Source organism: Ictidomys tridecemlineatus, chromosome X, assembly GCF_052094955.1.
Source record: "Ictidomys tridecemlineatus isolate mIctTri1 chromosome X, mIctTri1.hap1, whole genome shotgun sequence".
Classification (NCBI taxonomy): domain Eukaryota; kingdom Metazoa; phylum Chordata; class Mammalia; order Rodentia; family Sciuridae; genus Ictidomys; species Ictidomys tridecemlineatus.
In genome coordinates, this window is record NC_135493.1 from 93,817,428 (window position 1) to 93,834,364 (window position 16,937).

The following is a 16,937-nucleotide window of genomic DNA, read 5'->3' on the forward strand; positions in this document are numbered from 1 at the left end:
ATGGCTGCAGTTCCCACGTCGCCCTGCTGCGCAGGACTGGGACAAGGTTGAGGAAGGAGCTGGGGATGTGCTGTGTCCCAGAGCGGGACTGGAGGGTCCGGGGAGGCACCAGGCAGTCCATGGGAGAGGCCAGAGCAGAGCTTGGGGCCCTGATCCGGGGCTGGCGTGGGCTGCCTGGGGGTGCTCTTGGTCCCTGGGAGTCAAGAGCTGGACGAGGAGGTCAGGAGAAGAAGAGCAAGCGGAGCCTGCCCTCGCCTCCGCAGCTGTCTTCTCCTGCTCTTGGCCGTGATGCCTTTGTGAGTAAGCCTTCCTTTCCGCGCTGCTCCTCCCTCCTAGGGGTCTCTGAGCACTCCCCCCGCCCTTTTTAAAAAAGAGCTTTACACTTATACATAGTAGTTGGGTCCATCCCGACAGACTCATCATCCATGGAAATGCACTTCAGTTCATGATCCCCCCTTTCCAACTGCCCCGCCTCCTCTACCCCTCCTCCTTCCTCTGCTAGACCTCCCTTCACTCCTCTGCGACTTGGCATCTGATTGCTTCTATGTTATCCCTTTCCCTTTCCTGTATTTTACTCTAACTTCCACATATGAGAAAAACATCCAACTTTGAGTTTCTGAGTTTGGGTAATTTCACTCGGCATGATAGTCTCTAGTTGCAATCATTTACCAGAAAATGCCATAACGCCATTCTTTTTCATGGCTGAGTAGAACTCCACTGTGTATACATACCACAGTTTCTTAATCCATTCACCTATTGATGGGCATCTAGGTTGATTCCTAAATTTAGCTATTATGAATTGTGCTGCTGTAAACATTGGTGTGGCTGTGTAGCTGCAGTGTGCGATTTTAGAGCTTTTGGGAAAATACCGAGGAGTAGGATAGCCGGGTCATATGGTGGTTCCATCCCTCATTTTTTTTAGGGGGGGGTCTACCAGGGATTGAACTCAGGGGCGCTCAACCACGGAGCCACATCCCCAGCCCTATTTTGTATTTTATTTAGAGACAGGGTCTCACTGGGTTGCTCAGTACCTCGCTTTTGCTGAGGTCAGCTTTGAACTTGCAATCCAGCTGTCTCAGCCTCCCAAGCCACTGAGATTATAGGCATGCACCACCACACCTGGCCCACCCCTAGTTTTTTGAAGAATTTCCATATTACTTTCTAGAATGGTTGTACTAGTCAATGTGCAAATGTACCCCCCCCCTGCAAACAGCCTTGCAAGTATTTATTGTTTGTGTTCTTGGTAACTGCCATTCTCACTGGAGATGTAGTTTTGATTTGTATTCCCTTGACTGCTACAGATGTTGAACAGTTTTGTCATATATTTGATGGTCATTTGTATGTATCTCTTCTTTTGAGAAGTTTCTGTTTAGTTCTTTTGCCCACTTAGTGATTGGGTTATTTGGTGTTACAGTTTTTGAGGTCTTTGTATATTCTGGATACTAATCCCTCACTGGAGGAGTAGTTCGCTGGCCCAAGTTTTCTCCCATTCTGTGGGCCCTCTTTTCAAGCTCTTAATCATTTCGTTTGCTCTGCAGAAGCTTTTTAATTTGAGAGCCAGTTCTTACCCAGAACCATACAGGTAGAGGATTCTGGAAAACATGGCTCCCCCTTAACTAAGCTGACACAGAACAAACTGTGACAACTACATTTAAACATTGCCATGTTTGTTTGATTCTCTTTGATGTGTACGTGTACACACAGATAAACACACATGTATATATCTGTATGTGTGTGTGTGTGTGTTCCAAACACACATTACCATTTAATCTGAACCTTTGAGAGTAGGTTGCAAATATCATTCTACTTTCCTCCTTAATACTTCAGCATGCATTTCCTAAGAACAAAGATCTCCTCCTGCCACAGTCTGGCTGGGCACAAATCATGAGCCACTCAAGCAGGAACAAACTTTATTTCCAAACTCCACCAGCACACTCCACACACGCTCCCGGGAACTCTCCCGAACGCCACCCACTCGGCCCCCAGGAACACCACACACCAACCGGAACTCCCTCTCCTGGAACTTCCCCCACCAACACGAACTCCTCAGGCAATCCTCCCGAGAACTCCAAAGCAGCGGGCACCTGAGGCGGACAGTAAAGGTCTAATATACAATTGAATCAATCCAGCATCATCTTAATGGCTCCCGTCTCAACCATTACTTCTGGCAAAATGCCAGAGGCCATTCCAACTCGGCTGTGGCTTTCAGCATCCTCCCACATAACCATAAGAGTTATCCAATTCAGGAAATGTAACACTAATACAATACTTTAATTGTAGTCCATATTCCAGTTTTGCCAATTGTCCCAATAATGTCCATTTGGGCTGGGGATGTGGCTCAAGTGGTAGCACACTCACCTGGCATGTGCGGGGCGCTGGGTTCGATCCTCAGCACCACATAAAATAAAATAAAGATGTTGTATCCACCAAAAACTAAAAAATAAATATAAAAAATTCCAATAATGTCCTTTATGGAATTTTTTTCTTCAATACAAGATCCAGCACAGCATCATGTGAGGCAGTTATTGGTCCCCTTTAATCTGGAACATTTCCTCAGCCTTTCTGTGTTTTTTATGACATTGATACTTTTGAAGAGTACAGTTTTTTATAGACTGTTCCTCAGTTGGGGTTTGCCTGATGTTTCCTCACCATTACATTCAGGGTATACCATCACAGACAAAATATCGTTATTTTTTAAATCTAAAAAAGATTTTTTATTTGTTCATTTTAGATACACATGACAATAGAGTGTATTTTGACATATCATACACACATGGAGGATCACTCCCCATTCTTGGGGTTGTGCATGATGTGGAGTTTCACTGGTCGTGTTCATATGTGAACACAGGAGAGTTCTGTCCAGTTCATTCCACTGTTATTCCCTCCCCTTCCCTTCATTCCCCTTGGTCTAATCCAGTGAACTTAACTATATCCTCCCTCCCTTGTAGGATGTAGCATCCATATATCAGAGAGAACATTCGGCCTTGGTTTTTTGGAGTTGGCTTATTTCACTTAGCATGATAGCGGCCAGTTCCATCCATTTACCAAAAAAATGCCAGGATGCCATTTTCTTCGTGTCAGCCAAACTATTGTAAAAGTGATCCTCACTCAGAAGCACAGGACTCTCAACTCCTCGTCTGGAGTGGACGTTTTGCGCAGTCAAGGTGCGGCCTGGCATGGGCACTGCTGCAGGAACAGCCCTTAGCTCTTAATGAGCTAACAGGCTTCCTGTTTCCTGGGGTGAGCACTCACCAGTGATCCCTGTCTGATATTGCTGTGTTTTGGATGCGGGGTGTCCCTCAAACCTCCTGTGTTAATGCAGGAATGTCTGGAGGTGAACCCATCACATTGAGAGAGTCTGGACCTAACCAGCCATCTTAGTGTGACTGGGCTCACTGGCTGGTGACTGTAGGCACATGGGGCATGGCTGGAGGAGCTGGGTCCCCGGGAGCGCCCTGGAAGGATCCATCTTCCCTACACCCTTTTTTTTTTGCTTTCTCTCTCCTTCTCCACTTTCCATGTCCTGGGAAGCTTCCCTCCACCACATCCTTCCTCCATAATGTTCTGCGTCACCTCGGGCCCAGAGTAGGGAACTGGGCCCACCATGGCCTAAATCTCTGAAACCATGAACCAAAATAAAGTTTCCCTCCAGATTTGTTCTGGTCAGGTATTTTGGTCACAGCAACACAAAGCTGACCAACAGATATTTACTGTGATGGACTGAAAGTCATGGCTTTCCACCTCCCCCAGCCTTCACCCACAGAGGAGGCCTCCCTTCTTGCCCCTTCAGTTCTTTACCATTGAGCAGTTGGTGTCTTGGATTCCTAGCTTGTTATTTTTCTTTTTGTAATAGTGTTCCACACCCAGGATGAGGGGACAGAATGTGTCAATCAGAGGGGTTTTCTAGTATGTTTTCTAGTGTCTTCTCTGTTAGAGCTGGTTTACCTGTATAACTCTTCCTTTCCAGTGTTTTCTTAGTTTTTCATATAAACTTTAGGGTCAACTTGTCTGGTTCCATAAAAATATTTCTATTATTTTTGTTTATTATGTTAAAAGTTTTATGCCCCACCTCAATGATCTTATTTGAGAATAGGGTCACGCAGATGTCATTAAAGATGAGGTCATAGTGGAATAGGGTGGGCCCTTATTCCAAGGACTAGTGGGTTTTTTTTGTTATTTATTTATTTATTTGCAGTTCTGGGGATGGAACCCAGGGTCTTGCCCATGCTAGACAGGTGCTCTCCCATCGAGTTACCCTACCCATAGCATGACTGTTGTATTTTTAAGGAATTTGCTCAAGACTATAACAGAAATACTGCCTAGATTCCAGCTTGTTGGCCTGCCTCATCATGTGCACTAATTCCTTAAAATAAATGTGTGTGTGTGTGCACGTGTTCTCTGGAGAATCCTTTTACAGATATTGTTTTCCCATCCAAAAGATATGATGTAATCTCTTTTCATTTGTCAAGTCTAATTTTGTATTTCAAGAGTATTTCAGAATTGGAAATTTCCTATCAGTGTGCATGATTCTATTTTTTTTTTTTTTTTTTTGCAGTGCACTGCAGCGGATGGACCCCCTGGCCTCACGCATGCCAGACAATTGCTCTACCACTAAGTTACATCCCAGCTCTACACAGGATTCTTTTTTTTTTTTTAAGAGTGAGTGAGAGAGAGAGAATTTTTAATATTTATTTATTTTTTTAGTCATTGGCAGACACAACATCTTTGTTGGTATGTGGTGCTGAGGATCGAACCCGGGCCGCACGCATGCCAGGCGAGCACACTACCGCTTGAGCCACATCCCCAGCCCCTAGGATTCTTATTTATTTTTGGTGCCAGGGATTGAACCCAAGGGCTCTTAACCACTGAGCCACATCCTCAACCCTATTGTGTATTTTATTTAGAGACAGGATCTCACTGAGTTGCTTAGGGCTTCACTTTTGCTGAGGCTGGCTTTTGAACTTGCGATCTTCCTGCCTCAGCCTCTGGAGCCACTGGGATTACAGGCCTGCATCATTGTGCCTGGCCCATACTGTCTTAACTAAGATCAATTGTATATTATTCCTAGTAGAATCAGGCCCCAAGCAATTTCTATTCCATGCAGAATCTCGAATATTCTATAAACCTGGAATATTACACCACTAAGATGGGAAAGATTAGGTTCTCTCTTTCAATGTCACTGGAACAATCTGCCATGAGTCTGCCTTTCCTGCCTCTCACACAAGTCTTGACACTGTGATTTATGTTCCTGAACAAATTAGACTTAATTTAAGAGCAAATCATCAGCAACAGGTATAATAATCTTGGCAGGACATTTATTTTAATTAATTGCTTTCTGCCTAACATAGATAGAGGGATGCTGATACCATTTACCCTATAAGGATTAGTGCTGTCATGTAATTAATTTTTTTTCTTCCCCTAGAACTTAAAGTCTCATCAGTTTTAAATTACAAAGGCATTGGTTTACTTCATATTTAATCATAACAATCTAACTTCTATGGCAATGTTTATATAAGATACTTGTGAAAGAAAAATGGATTCTAACTACCCTGCAGCATGACTAATCCCTGTTTCTGTACACAGTCCCTGTTGGGTTCCAGAAAAACTTTCATTCCCATAAACCCGACATAGGGGTAGGGGTGGAGAACACTTGATTGATTTTTAGAACAATGTAGACTTTTCTATTATTTATATTTCAATGAGAGGCAAAAAGAAAAAGTTCCCTCCACTGTAGAGTTTTAGCAAGTCATTCTCTAAAGCAGCCCACAATAAATGATAGGAAATAACTAAATAGGCCCATTTTGTCAAACCAGCCAAATTCAACGTTATTTAGACATGATCTAGTATTTCCACAGAAGAGACAGAAATAGCCAGTACTAACACAAGGAGAGTTCACAGGGGAAGGACTGCAACACTCACAAAATAAGTTGGCTACATAAATGTAAATTTAGCCAGGCACAGTGGCGCACGCCTGTAATCCCAGCAGCTCTGGAGGCTGAGGCAGGAGGATTGTGAGTTCAAACCCAGCCTCAGCAACTTGGCAAGGCCCTAAGCAACTCAGCAAGACCCTGTCTCTAAATAAATAAAATACAAAATAGGGCTGGGAGTGTGGCTCAGTGGTTAAGTGCCCCTGGGTTCACTCCCCAGCACCTCCAAATAAATAAATAAATGTGAATTAAAAATTCTGTGTGTCTTTTAGGAAATAAAAGCATAGTCAGAGGCATTTACCTTTAAAAGTTCTTCATATTCTAACCAATTCATTGCTTATTTATCTTTAAAAATGCTACATGAAAGCTGGTATGGTGGCGCACGCCTGTAATCCTAAGGACTCAGGAGGCTGAGGCAGGAGCATCGTAAGTTCCAGGCCAGCCTCAGCAACTTACTGAGGCCCATTGAGACCATGTCTCAAAATAAAAAAAAACAAAAAGGGCTGGGGATGTGGCTCAGTGTTGAGCACCCCTGGGCTCAATCCCCGGTACCAAAAACAACAACAAAAAAACCAAAAATGCTATAGGAAGATTTAAGCCTTTTCAACATAGGCAGGTGTGAATTTTATCATGTATTTTATATAAGTTCAATAACAAGTCTTCCTTATACTGGTGTGGAATCTCAAGAGGCAGTGAGAATACACAAATATTAACAAAACAAAACAAAAAAACAGCATGATCCCATGTGTAAAACAAACAGCCAGTACTGACGGAAAGAACGCCTGTTAGGTTTGTACCATGCAGATTTAGTATTGAAATGACACAAATTTGGAATCATTAACTTTATTTATCACTCCTTAAAGACATTGGTCCACTTCCACATGAAAAGCAGAAATCATCCACTTCACTTAATATCTTAGAGAATGAAGTTGTACCACAAACCATAGTAGATTCACAGGGGGAAGAGTTACTGAAATAAAAATATTTTCTATTCCTGCCTCAAGATGTCCCCCAAAGATCTGCTTTTGAGTATCTAATTACAAGCATCTGTAACTCCACGTGTCTCCTCTTGAAGCAATATAGTATTTTTAATACCCCTACAAGACCATGCACATCACTGAACTTGCAGAAGAGGTTAAAAAAACAGCTATCCTGTCAATCAGCTCCAAAACTAAGCGACTGCATAAGCACATCCAGTATTTGAAAGGGCTGCTTTAAGTTAAAAACCTTTGCTCTTGTTTTCAGAGATATTTACATCAAATTAAGACATTTACAAATGGTTCATAGTATATGAGAACCCAAGTATAATTTTCATCTATCCTGTGTAAGGAAGTTAAGCATTCATAAGCTGCTCTAATAAAACTCAGTGCATTTTCCCAACATAAATAACAAGCTACTCTAAGTGTTTTACATGTCTCTCAGTGCATATCTCCAAATCTATTATACGGAATGAAATTACATTATTAAATGGCTATATCATGACATTCAAGCATATTATGGAATCTATTACATCATTTGATTCACATCAATACTAGAAGTCACTCTAAAAAAACATCACAGGCACACACAAAATAGAGAACAAAATTTGCTATTTGTTTTAATCAAGTATACTATCTACTTTAAACCACACTAACAGATATATTTTAATAAAATGGCCAATTTCCAAACCCCTAGCCTAAGTGTGGCATGAGGAGAGCTCAGTCCATTCGGATCTTCTGGTTTGTCATCCTGTAAATGATGCTATCATATCCAGGATCCATGTTCCAAATATTGTAAGAGGTGATGATCACGGCCAAAGCCAAGGCGATCATTATCCAAAGTACCATATTGAAAACAACTGAATATTCAAAATTATACTTATATGCAAGGTTATAGGGACTGGCTGGTTTCTGCAATGAAGAAAAGGAAAGAGAAAATCAAATTTTAAGATACAACATTATCCTAATTTAGTGTGTGAGACTCGCTGTCTAGCAAACACTTATCCACAAGTGGTCTAAGAGCTACTTGTACTGGGCGGAACCAGGAAGGGGAGTCTTCAGGGAGAAGACACTGGCACCGTAGGTGGAAGTGTAAACTGGTCCAACTGCTTGAGAAACTGGCAACACCCAGTGTAGCTGAAGGCAGGCGTATCCTGCCATCCTGGTAAGTCCACGAGTGAACCGAGAGCCTGTGCAGCCATCAGCCACACAGTGGGCGGGTATGGGGACGTGGCCGTACAGTCGGCGACACAGCAGTGAGGGGACTGATTCCCGCTCTATTCATAAGTTTGTGTGACTTTGAAAAATAACACTGAGCAAAGAACACAGAAAAATAATGAGGTAGGATTCCATGTGTACAAAACTGAAACAGGCAAAACCAAACAGCTCTGTTTTAAGAATAAATATGCACACAGTCAAACTGCAAGGGAAAGCAAGGGGGTGGCTGCCGTGGTCAGGAGCCGGGTCATTGAGGGGTGGGGTAGGTGGGGGACTCCAGGGAACAGGGGTTCAGCATTTGCATTCTTTAAATAATATTAAATACGTTACAAGCTGTGGAAGAACGAGCACCTTCATGTTTCTAAAAGAGGAAAACAGGCTTCTTCAACTACACAGCAACTTGGTTCATTGTGGCTAAAGAATATAAAGTGTAGGTCGGGGCTGGGGACAGCTCAGGGGCGGAGTGCTTTCCTGTCCTGCAGGAGGCCCTGGGGTTGGTCCCCAGCACTGGAAAAACAAAATGAATATAAAAAATAAAGAGCAGGACAATGACAAAAGAGATGAGGCTCATGCAGGGAAGCCATGGGGACCTGGCCTTGAGCCCACGGCAACGAGGACAGGACATGGCTGAGGCAGGAAGCCAGCCTCGTGATCTGGGTTTCCTTTAGAAAAGATGACGGTGATGATGAAGTGTACAGGTGGATCTGGGAAGGGACAGCTGAAAAGCAGGGAGACAGACTGGGGTGTGGCAGCGTAGTGAGGTGGCAGAAAGGAGGGAGGGGTGCCTGGCAGATGGTGTCAGAGCTCTGCTTGTTCTACCCAGGCCTTGGTACATCATAGGCACTTGGCAAACGATTCCCTGAACTGTTCTTAGCTGTCCCCTTACGATAACAGAAGACAGTGACTTCAACTGGAGGAGGGAATGGGGGCACAGACCCTATGTTTACCTGCGGGAGCTTAGAGTTGAGGCCAAGGACCTCACACCCCGAGACCTTCTTTGGTTTCTATTTGATACAGGAGGCTCACACCCAGCCGAAGTGCACACCGCAGTGATTTTCAGCTCACTGACAGGGTGGCAGTCTTTGCTGCAACTAATGTTACACCATCTCCATCAGCGCTCTGGGAAGCAAGCCCACGTGAGGCCTTCTTCTCTGTGAACAGGCCAGAGACTGGATGCAGGAGAGTGATGAACAGGGACGACAGGCAGGCGACCAGACGAAATGACATTCCAAGGAATGTTTGATGCCAACTTCCCATTGCAAAGGTTTCCTTTGGGTCTCTTACAGTTTTACAAAGAGAAAATTCTGGAGATTTTAGACGGCATACCTGAAGCGCTAACTCAACCTCGTAGGTAAAGCAAATTGGACCTCACCTGGCTCTTGCCCCTAATAACACATCTGGTCATTTGAGAGGCTACTTTCCCAGAAACTCAAGTCGTGCATTAAGGGAGCCGATTGGTAAACGCAGCCTAGCACTTCACAGGTGACACAATAATTCAGCTTTACACAAGTGACTGCTCAAACTCCAAAACTGGGGCCTTCTTCAAGATGGCTTCTCTCTGGGGTCACTTCATGTAAACTGGGCAGGCCAACCGTGGCAGTGATCAAGTTTTCCCACTAAATTCAAATCTGTCTGAAGGCTCTGCTTTCGGGGTCAGCTCCCATTTCTTTAATCAGTTTAGATATATTCTGTGGCTTCTCCTCACTTGCTGTTGTCTGAAGGTTTTGGGGTCTGATTCTTGCTATTTGCCGTTGTCCTCATGGTGTATCAGCTCTGCCCGTGGGTTACAATTTCTCGAGTTCACTTTGGGGATCGTACCCGGGAAGGCTCCCCTGCCCGGTGACTTGTACTAAGGGTGTACCCTGTCTGAGATTCCACACTGACTTCAGCTATGTGCTGTGGAGGGCTCACCAGCGTGGGAAGGGTTCTGTTGATTTCTTGGCCGGGGCTTTCCAGAATGGCAGGTGACACAAATTGGAGCCCCTCACTCACAGGAAGGGGGCCGTGTTGTTGAGAACATCTCTACTCCCAACAGACTGGCCACCCGGAGCTCAAGCTGCCTTTGCTGGTAGGCAGAATGTTCACGAGTCTCCCCTCTTGGGAGGGCACAGCTTTTTCAAGGTCCCCAGCTTTATAGGGAGGTGTCACTTCTCATCCCCTCCCCCACAGGGACTCAGAGGCTCCTCACCTGGTTTCTGTTTTTTTTTTTTTTTTTGGTGCTGGGGATTGAACCCAGGGCCCCTGCAGCCCCTGATGGATGTCCTTAGTTTGGCCTGCTTCTTTGCTCACCCTGTAAAGATCTCCTTTACCTTTTGAGAGCTGAGCTATGCACTTAAAAAGGCCTTTTATTTTTCATCCAGTGCTTCTAGATGCCTTACAGCAGACACTGGTGGTAGCTGTGGGGTAAGCGGGGTGTCTGTCTGGCCTGCTATGTGTCTTAAACACAGGAAACCAATCTAAAGCCGGTGTCTCCAGGCTGCCTTTGGCAGGCATCAGCTTCAGCCCTCTCACCCTAGGTCTCTCCCTGCCATCTGTAAACGGAGTGACATGGGTCTGAAGGGTACAGAAGTGACTAGGGAGCTGACAGCAGTAAGTGACGAGGCCAACTGTAAATAACGTTCTTGGCTACGTGGCATCTAGAGTGTCTATACCACTCTTTCCCACCCCCAGATTTCCTGAAGCCATATATCTGTCTAAGATCATGGACACACACAGTTTTCCACAGCCAGCAACCTCACCTCTCGCTCTAAATGCTTAAACTCAAAGCAAGATCCATACCAAAAAATTATGGCGGTAAACCAAAATTTTAAAGACCTACATAAGGAGGATTCCAGAAATAAAGGATTTTGCTGCCAAGACAGTGTTCCTTCTAAAAGAACAGAGTTCATCAGTTGAGAGCGCCCCGCCACGCCCTCAGTGACTGCTGATGTCCCCTGTACATACCAATATTGGAACTCTCTTACTGCCCTGGCAGATTTACTTTTATCCCTAACTCAAATTCTTACAGTATCTGATGGTAGCCCCAAAGGACTGAGTACTATTGGTTAGAGCACAGAACCTTGTGAATAATCAATGAATATTTGAACTGAAATTGTTTTTCAGATTTACTGACGGCCCATTCATGTCACCTAGAGGTGACAGAGGATTTAATTTTTTCAAAAGAAATCATGCTCACCTCTTCTTTTGCCTCAAGGATAGTTCTTGTCTTCCTCATAAGGGATGTGTCAAATGATTTGACAGTCACTAACTCTACCACTGCATTCCCACCATAAAGATTGTACATGTCATCTGCAAACTAAAAGGAAGTTGTTAACATTGTGATGAATCTCCAATATGTTTTGTCTTCATTTTTTAGTTGTTGATGGACCTTTATTTTTCACTTATTTATATGTGGTTCTGAGAATCGAACCCAGTGCCTCACACATGCTAGGCAAGTGCTCTGCCACTGAGCCACAATCCCAGTCCCCATTTTTATTTTTAAGTGACAAAAATTGTATATAGTTATCCCTCAGCACCTGTCGGGGACTGGTTCCGGGACCCTCCTGGGAATGCAAAATGTGCAGATGCTCAAGTCCCTTACATAAAATGGTGTAGTATCTGTAAAGAACCTATGCATATCCTCCCGTATACTTACCAACACATACGGACCTATGCATATCCTCCCGTATACTTACCTACTTACTTTTCTTTTTGTCCTGGGGATTGAGCCCAGGGGTGCATAACCACTGAGCCATATCCCCAATCCTTTTTATGTTTTGAGACAGGGTCTCACTAAGTTGCTCAAGACATCATTAAGTTTCTGAGGCTGGCTCCGAACTCACTATCCTCCCGCCTCAGCCTCCTGAGCTACTGGGATTTCAGGTGTGCGCCACTATGCCTGGCTTCCGGTATACTTTAAATCTTCTTTTGGTTCCTTATAATACCTAATACAGTGTCCATGCTGTGTTAATAGACTGCGTTGTTTAGGGAATAATGGCAAGGGGGAAAGTCTGTACACATTCAGCACAGATGCACGTTTTTTTCCCTAAATATTTCCAATCCTTGGTTGAATCTCCAGATATGGAACCCATGGATAGATATTTATCATATGCAATATTTGTTATAAGATATATATACAGCTAGGCGTGATGATGCACGTCTGTAATCCCAGAGACTCAGGAGGCTGAGGTGGAAGGACTGCAAGTTGGAGGCCAGCCTTAGCAACTGAGTAAGAGTCTGTTTCAAAAAAGGTAGAGATGTGGCTCAGTGGTAGAGCACCTGGGTTCAATCCCCAGTACCACAAAAATAAATAAAGTACACACACATTGTGGAATGGCTAAACCAAGATAATTAACATGCGTCACCATCATTTTCTGTGGCAAGTCAAATACAAACTCATTTAAATTATGTGTAAAGTTTCTGTTCTTTGACAACATATTCCTACCTACTGGATCATGATATATGCTATGTCTTAAAATAGGCAAGACTAAAGATTTTGATTATGTTGAAATATTCAGAAAAGTGTTGAGCTTTAATATATATTCAAATGCTCAAAATAAGATTACTTTAAGAGACTGAACTTGTTGGCATATAAACTGGGGGAAGGGAAGTAGGAAAGGGAAATGAAGAGATGTTCCTAAGTGGTCTATGATTAATCACAAACGTCTACAAAGATTTACACAGGAAGCCTCACTGAGGAGTTATTGGTGAGTAACCTGGAGGGCAGAAAAGAACAGGCATTTGTTATGCATTGGTTGCGTGTCTGTTGTGCTTGGTGTTCTAGTTCAGTACCTGATAGTGTTTAATGGGCACAGAGTTTCAGCTGGGAAAGATGAAAAAGTTTTATTAGAGATGATGACGGCTGCAGAACACAGGACTGTATCTAATGCCACTTAAACATGGCTACAATGGTTACATTTTATGTTATGTATATTTTACCAGAATAAAAAATATATATCATGCTATAGTTATCAATCATTTCCTAATACTGTCCCTGCCAGCATTAGAAAGAGGTAGCCCAATATATACCTTTGACCCTATTTTATTCTTGGCCACTATAATTAGAACACCCTCCAAACAGTCAAGACCTCACTCAACGGCATTTCACAAGGATCCCCAGCACCACAAACAACCCCTCCACACAAGAAAAAGTGTTCTCACAAAGCAGATTTTCCCATTAAGAGCAAAAGTGAAATGTCACATTCCGCCCTCTCATCCGACACTGAAGTTTACCTTTTGCAGAGCATCAACAAGGATCCTAGAAGCATCTCTGAACTGCTCAGAGTCTTCCCCGTAACGTTTCCCAATTTCATCCAAACCTGCTAGCTCCAGTGAGTACAGATCAGGAGAGTGATCCTTGGCTAGATGCTTATGACGGGACAACTGAGGAGGACAAATAAAAAAAGGTGACAGATAACGTGTGGTGTATAACAGCTGATTCAAGTTTCACACCTAAATAAACTTGGCTACCACAGTACCCCAGCCACGCCCACAGCCTGTGGTCTAAAATGGTGGTAACGGGGAACTGGTTTAAATGGGAGTTTCTGATAAATCCCACCCAAGTCTTATTTTGGGGAACACTTACAGAACTCCTTGAATATTCAATAAAAGTTCTTAACAAAATTGTTAGGTTTTTTCAAAGTTATTTTTTTTCTTTATATATGACAGCGGAATACATTACAGTTCTTGTTACACATATAGACACATGTTTTCCTATCTCTGGTTGTATACATAGCATATTCACACCAATTCGTGTCTTCATACATGTACTTTGGATAATAATGATCATCACATTCCACCATCATTAATTACCCCATGCCCCCTCCCTTCCCCTCCCACTCCTCTGCCCTATCTAACAAAATTGTTAGTTTTACACCAGGTGCGGCGGCATATGCCTATAATCCAGCTACAAGTGAAGCTGAGGCAGGAGGATTATAAATTCGAAAACAGCCTGGGAAACTTCATGAGACCCTGTCTTAGAATAAAAAAAGGTTGGGCACACAGTTCAGTGATAGAGCACTTGCCTATCATGTGTGAGACCCTGGGGTCAATCCCCAGCCCTGCACACAATTTTTTTTTAAACACAACTGCTTAGTTTAAAAACTCAGCTATGGGGAAGCACACAAGGAACAGTTGGTTGGACCAGTTTGATCCCAGGAATTAGTGAGCCATCAGCCGCTACTCCCCACAAACCCTCCCTCGCCACTTTCACAGATCCCCAGCGCTGAACTTCCCGATTCCTCAACCCAGTACTGGCTGAAAAAGTTTAAGAAACAACTTCACAAGGTACCAAAGAGGTAAGAATTTCTATTTCAGTTACAAGGATTAGTAACTCAAAAAAAAAAAAAAAAAAAGAAGCCCTTCAGACAGATGTATTCCTTCTCGACTTGGTTGACAGTATTATTTATCCCAACTGTTACTTCTTGTTTTTCAACACAAAGCTACAGATGTAGGAATTATGTCTTAATGGCTGACCAGAAATCAATGCCCAAGTTAGCCAGGGTATTCTTATTCCCAGGACTATTTTGTGGAGGACATACTGTCTCCTCTAAAAGGAGAAATGCAAAAATAATTTCACGCTCACATGAGTTTAGAATGCCCAGCACCACTACTAATTTCTCAATTTTCATGGGGTCTTAAATCTAGACATTCCTTTCTTTTATTCTGCATTTTCAGGGATTGAATCCAAAGCTTCACAGCTGTTAGGCAAGTGTTCTATTACTGAGCTACGTCACTGGCCCTTTTTATTTGTTGAGACAGGATCTTATTAAGCTGCGCACACTGGCCTTGAACTTGTGATTCTCCTGTCTCCGCCTCCCAAGTAGCTGGGATTACAGGTGTGTGTGCACTGCCATGCCTGGTTTAGGGCATACATATCATGCTTTCCAACTGGATTCACTATCAGTGAAGGAGTTTATAGACACCAGAATAAATGGAACTGAAAAATTCAAGCAGCCTACTTACCAAACTTGAGATATCATGTAGCACTTGCAGTTCCGAAAGAAACAGCAGGTCAACCTTCAGAGACCAAAAAAACCCAAAATGAACATTATTTTAAATATGCGTTACAGGTCTATATTTGCCATTTATCAAGTAAAATACAGGCTATTACAAATATTAATCCCATAAGTAAAATTATATAATTTCCCCCCCTCTGGTAGGTTCACTGCAACTGGCGTACACAAGCGAGGGTGCGGCTGGTGGGAGAGCGCTTACCCAGCATGCCTGAGGCCCTGGGCGCCACCCACAGCACCAGAACAAAACTGCATGTAAAACACTGCTTCCTAACAGAAAGGTAGTGGCCATCCCTTAACACAGTGACTGCCACTCAACAGGTATACTTCTGACAGAACCATGATCCATCATCTGAATTCCACTGTGGTTTTTCCTCAGGGCACCAGGATATCCCGCCACGGGCCAGCGTGCTTACTCCCCTTGAATACTCTCTATATTGGACAATGGAAAATAGTGGTTCTGGTCGCCCAAAGTAGGTAAATGGTGGACGTCATCACAAAGGTGGCATGCCATGTGATTACAAGGGTGCAAAAGCAGACGATGAAGCTGAAGGGCAGCAAAGATGGGGGTTCCCCTTCCACCGAAGTATCCAGAATGAATGAGAAAAACCTGGCAACACGTCGGCAGCGGTTGGTTCATGCTGCATAGTGTCCTGTCCATGTTTGAGCTGTATCTCATCTAGTCACATTGGGAATACAGACTCTGCTCACTAGGGGGCTGTTTAATCCTCTATAGGATTACCAGGTGGACACAGCTCCTCCACGGAGACACTGCGGTTCCTGGCTTGTGTGGATGAACAGGGGCAACCCTGCCACTAGAATATAACACTACTACAGCTTGATTCACAGCAAGGACTGGTTTACTCATGAGATCATTAAGATGATTACGCCATGAGCCAGGTGTGGTGCCGCACGCCTGTCACCCCAGCAACTCGGGAGGCTGAGGCAGGAGGATTCCAAGTTCAAGACTAGCCTCAGCAATTTAGTGAGACCCTAAGCAACTTCGTGAAACAGGGCTGGGGCTGGGGCTCAGTGGAAGAGTTATTATGTTCATCTACAACTAAAAATATATTTTAAAAAAAGGCTCCGGATATGGTTCGGTGGTTAAGCACCCCCAGGCTCATCCCCCAGTAAACATCCCCCCACCCACCAAAAAAAAAGAATATTACACCAGTGGAGAGAACAATTTACTCCAGCAGTAAATCTGTATGATTTTTTATTTTCTAAAAATTCTAACATTTCAAAGTAACGTAAGGAATGGAAAGTTAACAATGATATTTATCTTTTCATTCAACAAGTGCACTACTTACTTCATTGTTCCTACTCAGAGAATTGAGGGGAAGTGAATTGAGAACGGAGTTTTCTTGAAACAGGCGACTACGGAGCTGCCGCAATGTGACTGAAAGGTCTTCAAACACAGAGTTTGCCTTCCCCACCATATACACTCTCTGCAACGAGAACCCCAGACTGAAGTCACCTACAGTCTACAGTCTGCTCAACACAAGGAGATCTGACAGTATTTTTCATAAAACTGGTTTTCAGTTTTCATTAAGTCATGAAAGCTGCTTTTATTTTTTTTAAAGCATCTTATATAAAAACTTTAGCACTTACTTCCTCACTAGGAGCCAACTGCAAAACTACAGGAGTTTCTTCAGAAAACAAGGAGTGAATGGAATTTGCGACGCTGTCAAGACTAAAAGGAACCGCCTGCGATTTAAGAATAAAACCACAGTTATTTTCTGAATGAAAGTAGGAAAAAACGTCATTCAGATGGTATTAAGAAAGAAGCCTGGGGACTTTGGTTTTGGTACCTGGGGCACTTT

The 16,937-nt window shown here is 43.4% G+C and overlaps 1 protein-coding gene and 1 long non-coding RNA gene across 3 annotated transcripts in view; one reads left to right on the plus strand and one right to left on the minus strand.

Annotated features, from left to right (window-relative positions):
* On the plus strand, nucleotides 1-7,499 carry LOC144371777 (uncharacterized). Its single transcript, XR_013431885.1, has 2 exons — nucleotides 1-296; nucleotides 4,556-7,499. It is a non-coding gene; the product is annotated as an uncharacterized LOC144371777 (long non-coding RNA).
* Nucleotides 6,755-16,937, minus strand: part of Atp6ap2 (ATPase H+ transporting accessory protein 2) — a 26,590-nt gene continuing 16,407 nt past the window's right edge. The window contains exons 4-9 of one of the 2 annotated variants that reach the window (XM_005323968.4): nucleotides 16,726-16,821; nucleotides 16,425-16,562; nucleotides 15,065-15,118; nucleotides 13,334-13,483; nucleotides 11,298-11,417; nucleotides 6,755-7,816 (exon numbers count right to left, since the gene is read on the minus strand). In XM_005323968.4, the coding sequence (XP_005324025.2) occupies nucleotides 7,625-7,816; nucleotides 11,298-11,417; nucleotides 13,334-13,483; nucleotides 15,065-15,118; nucleotides 16,425-16,562; nucleotides 16,726-16,821 (750 nt within the window). In that variant the 3' untranslated portion in view covers nucleotides 6,755-7,624. The remainder of the gene's footprint in view (nucleotides 7,817-11,297; nucleotides 11,418-13,333; nucleotides 13,484-15,064; nucleotides 15,119-16,424; nucleotides 16,563-16,725; nucleotides 16,822-16,937) is intronic. The other variant, XM_013358032.4, reaches the window with a different exon arrangement.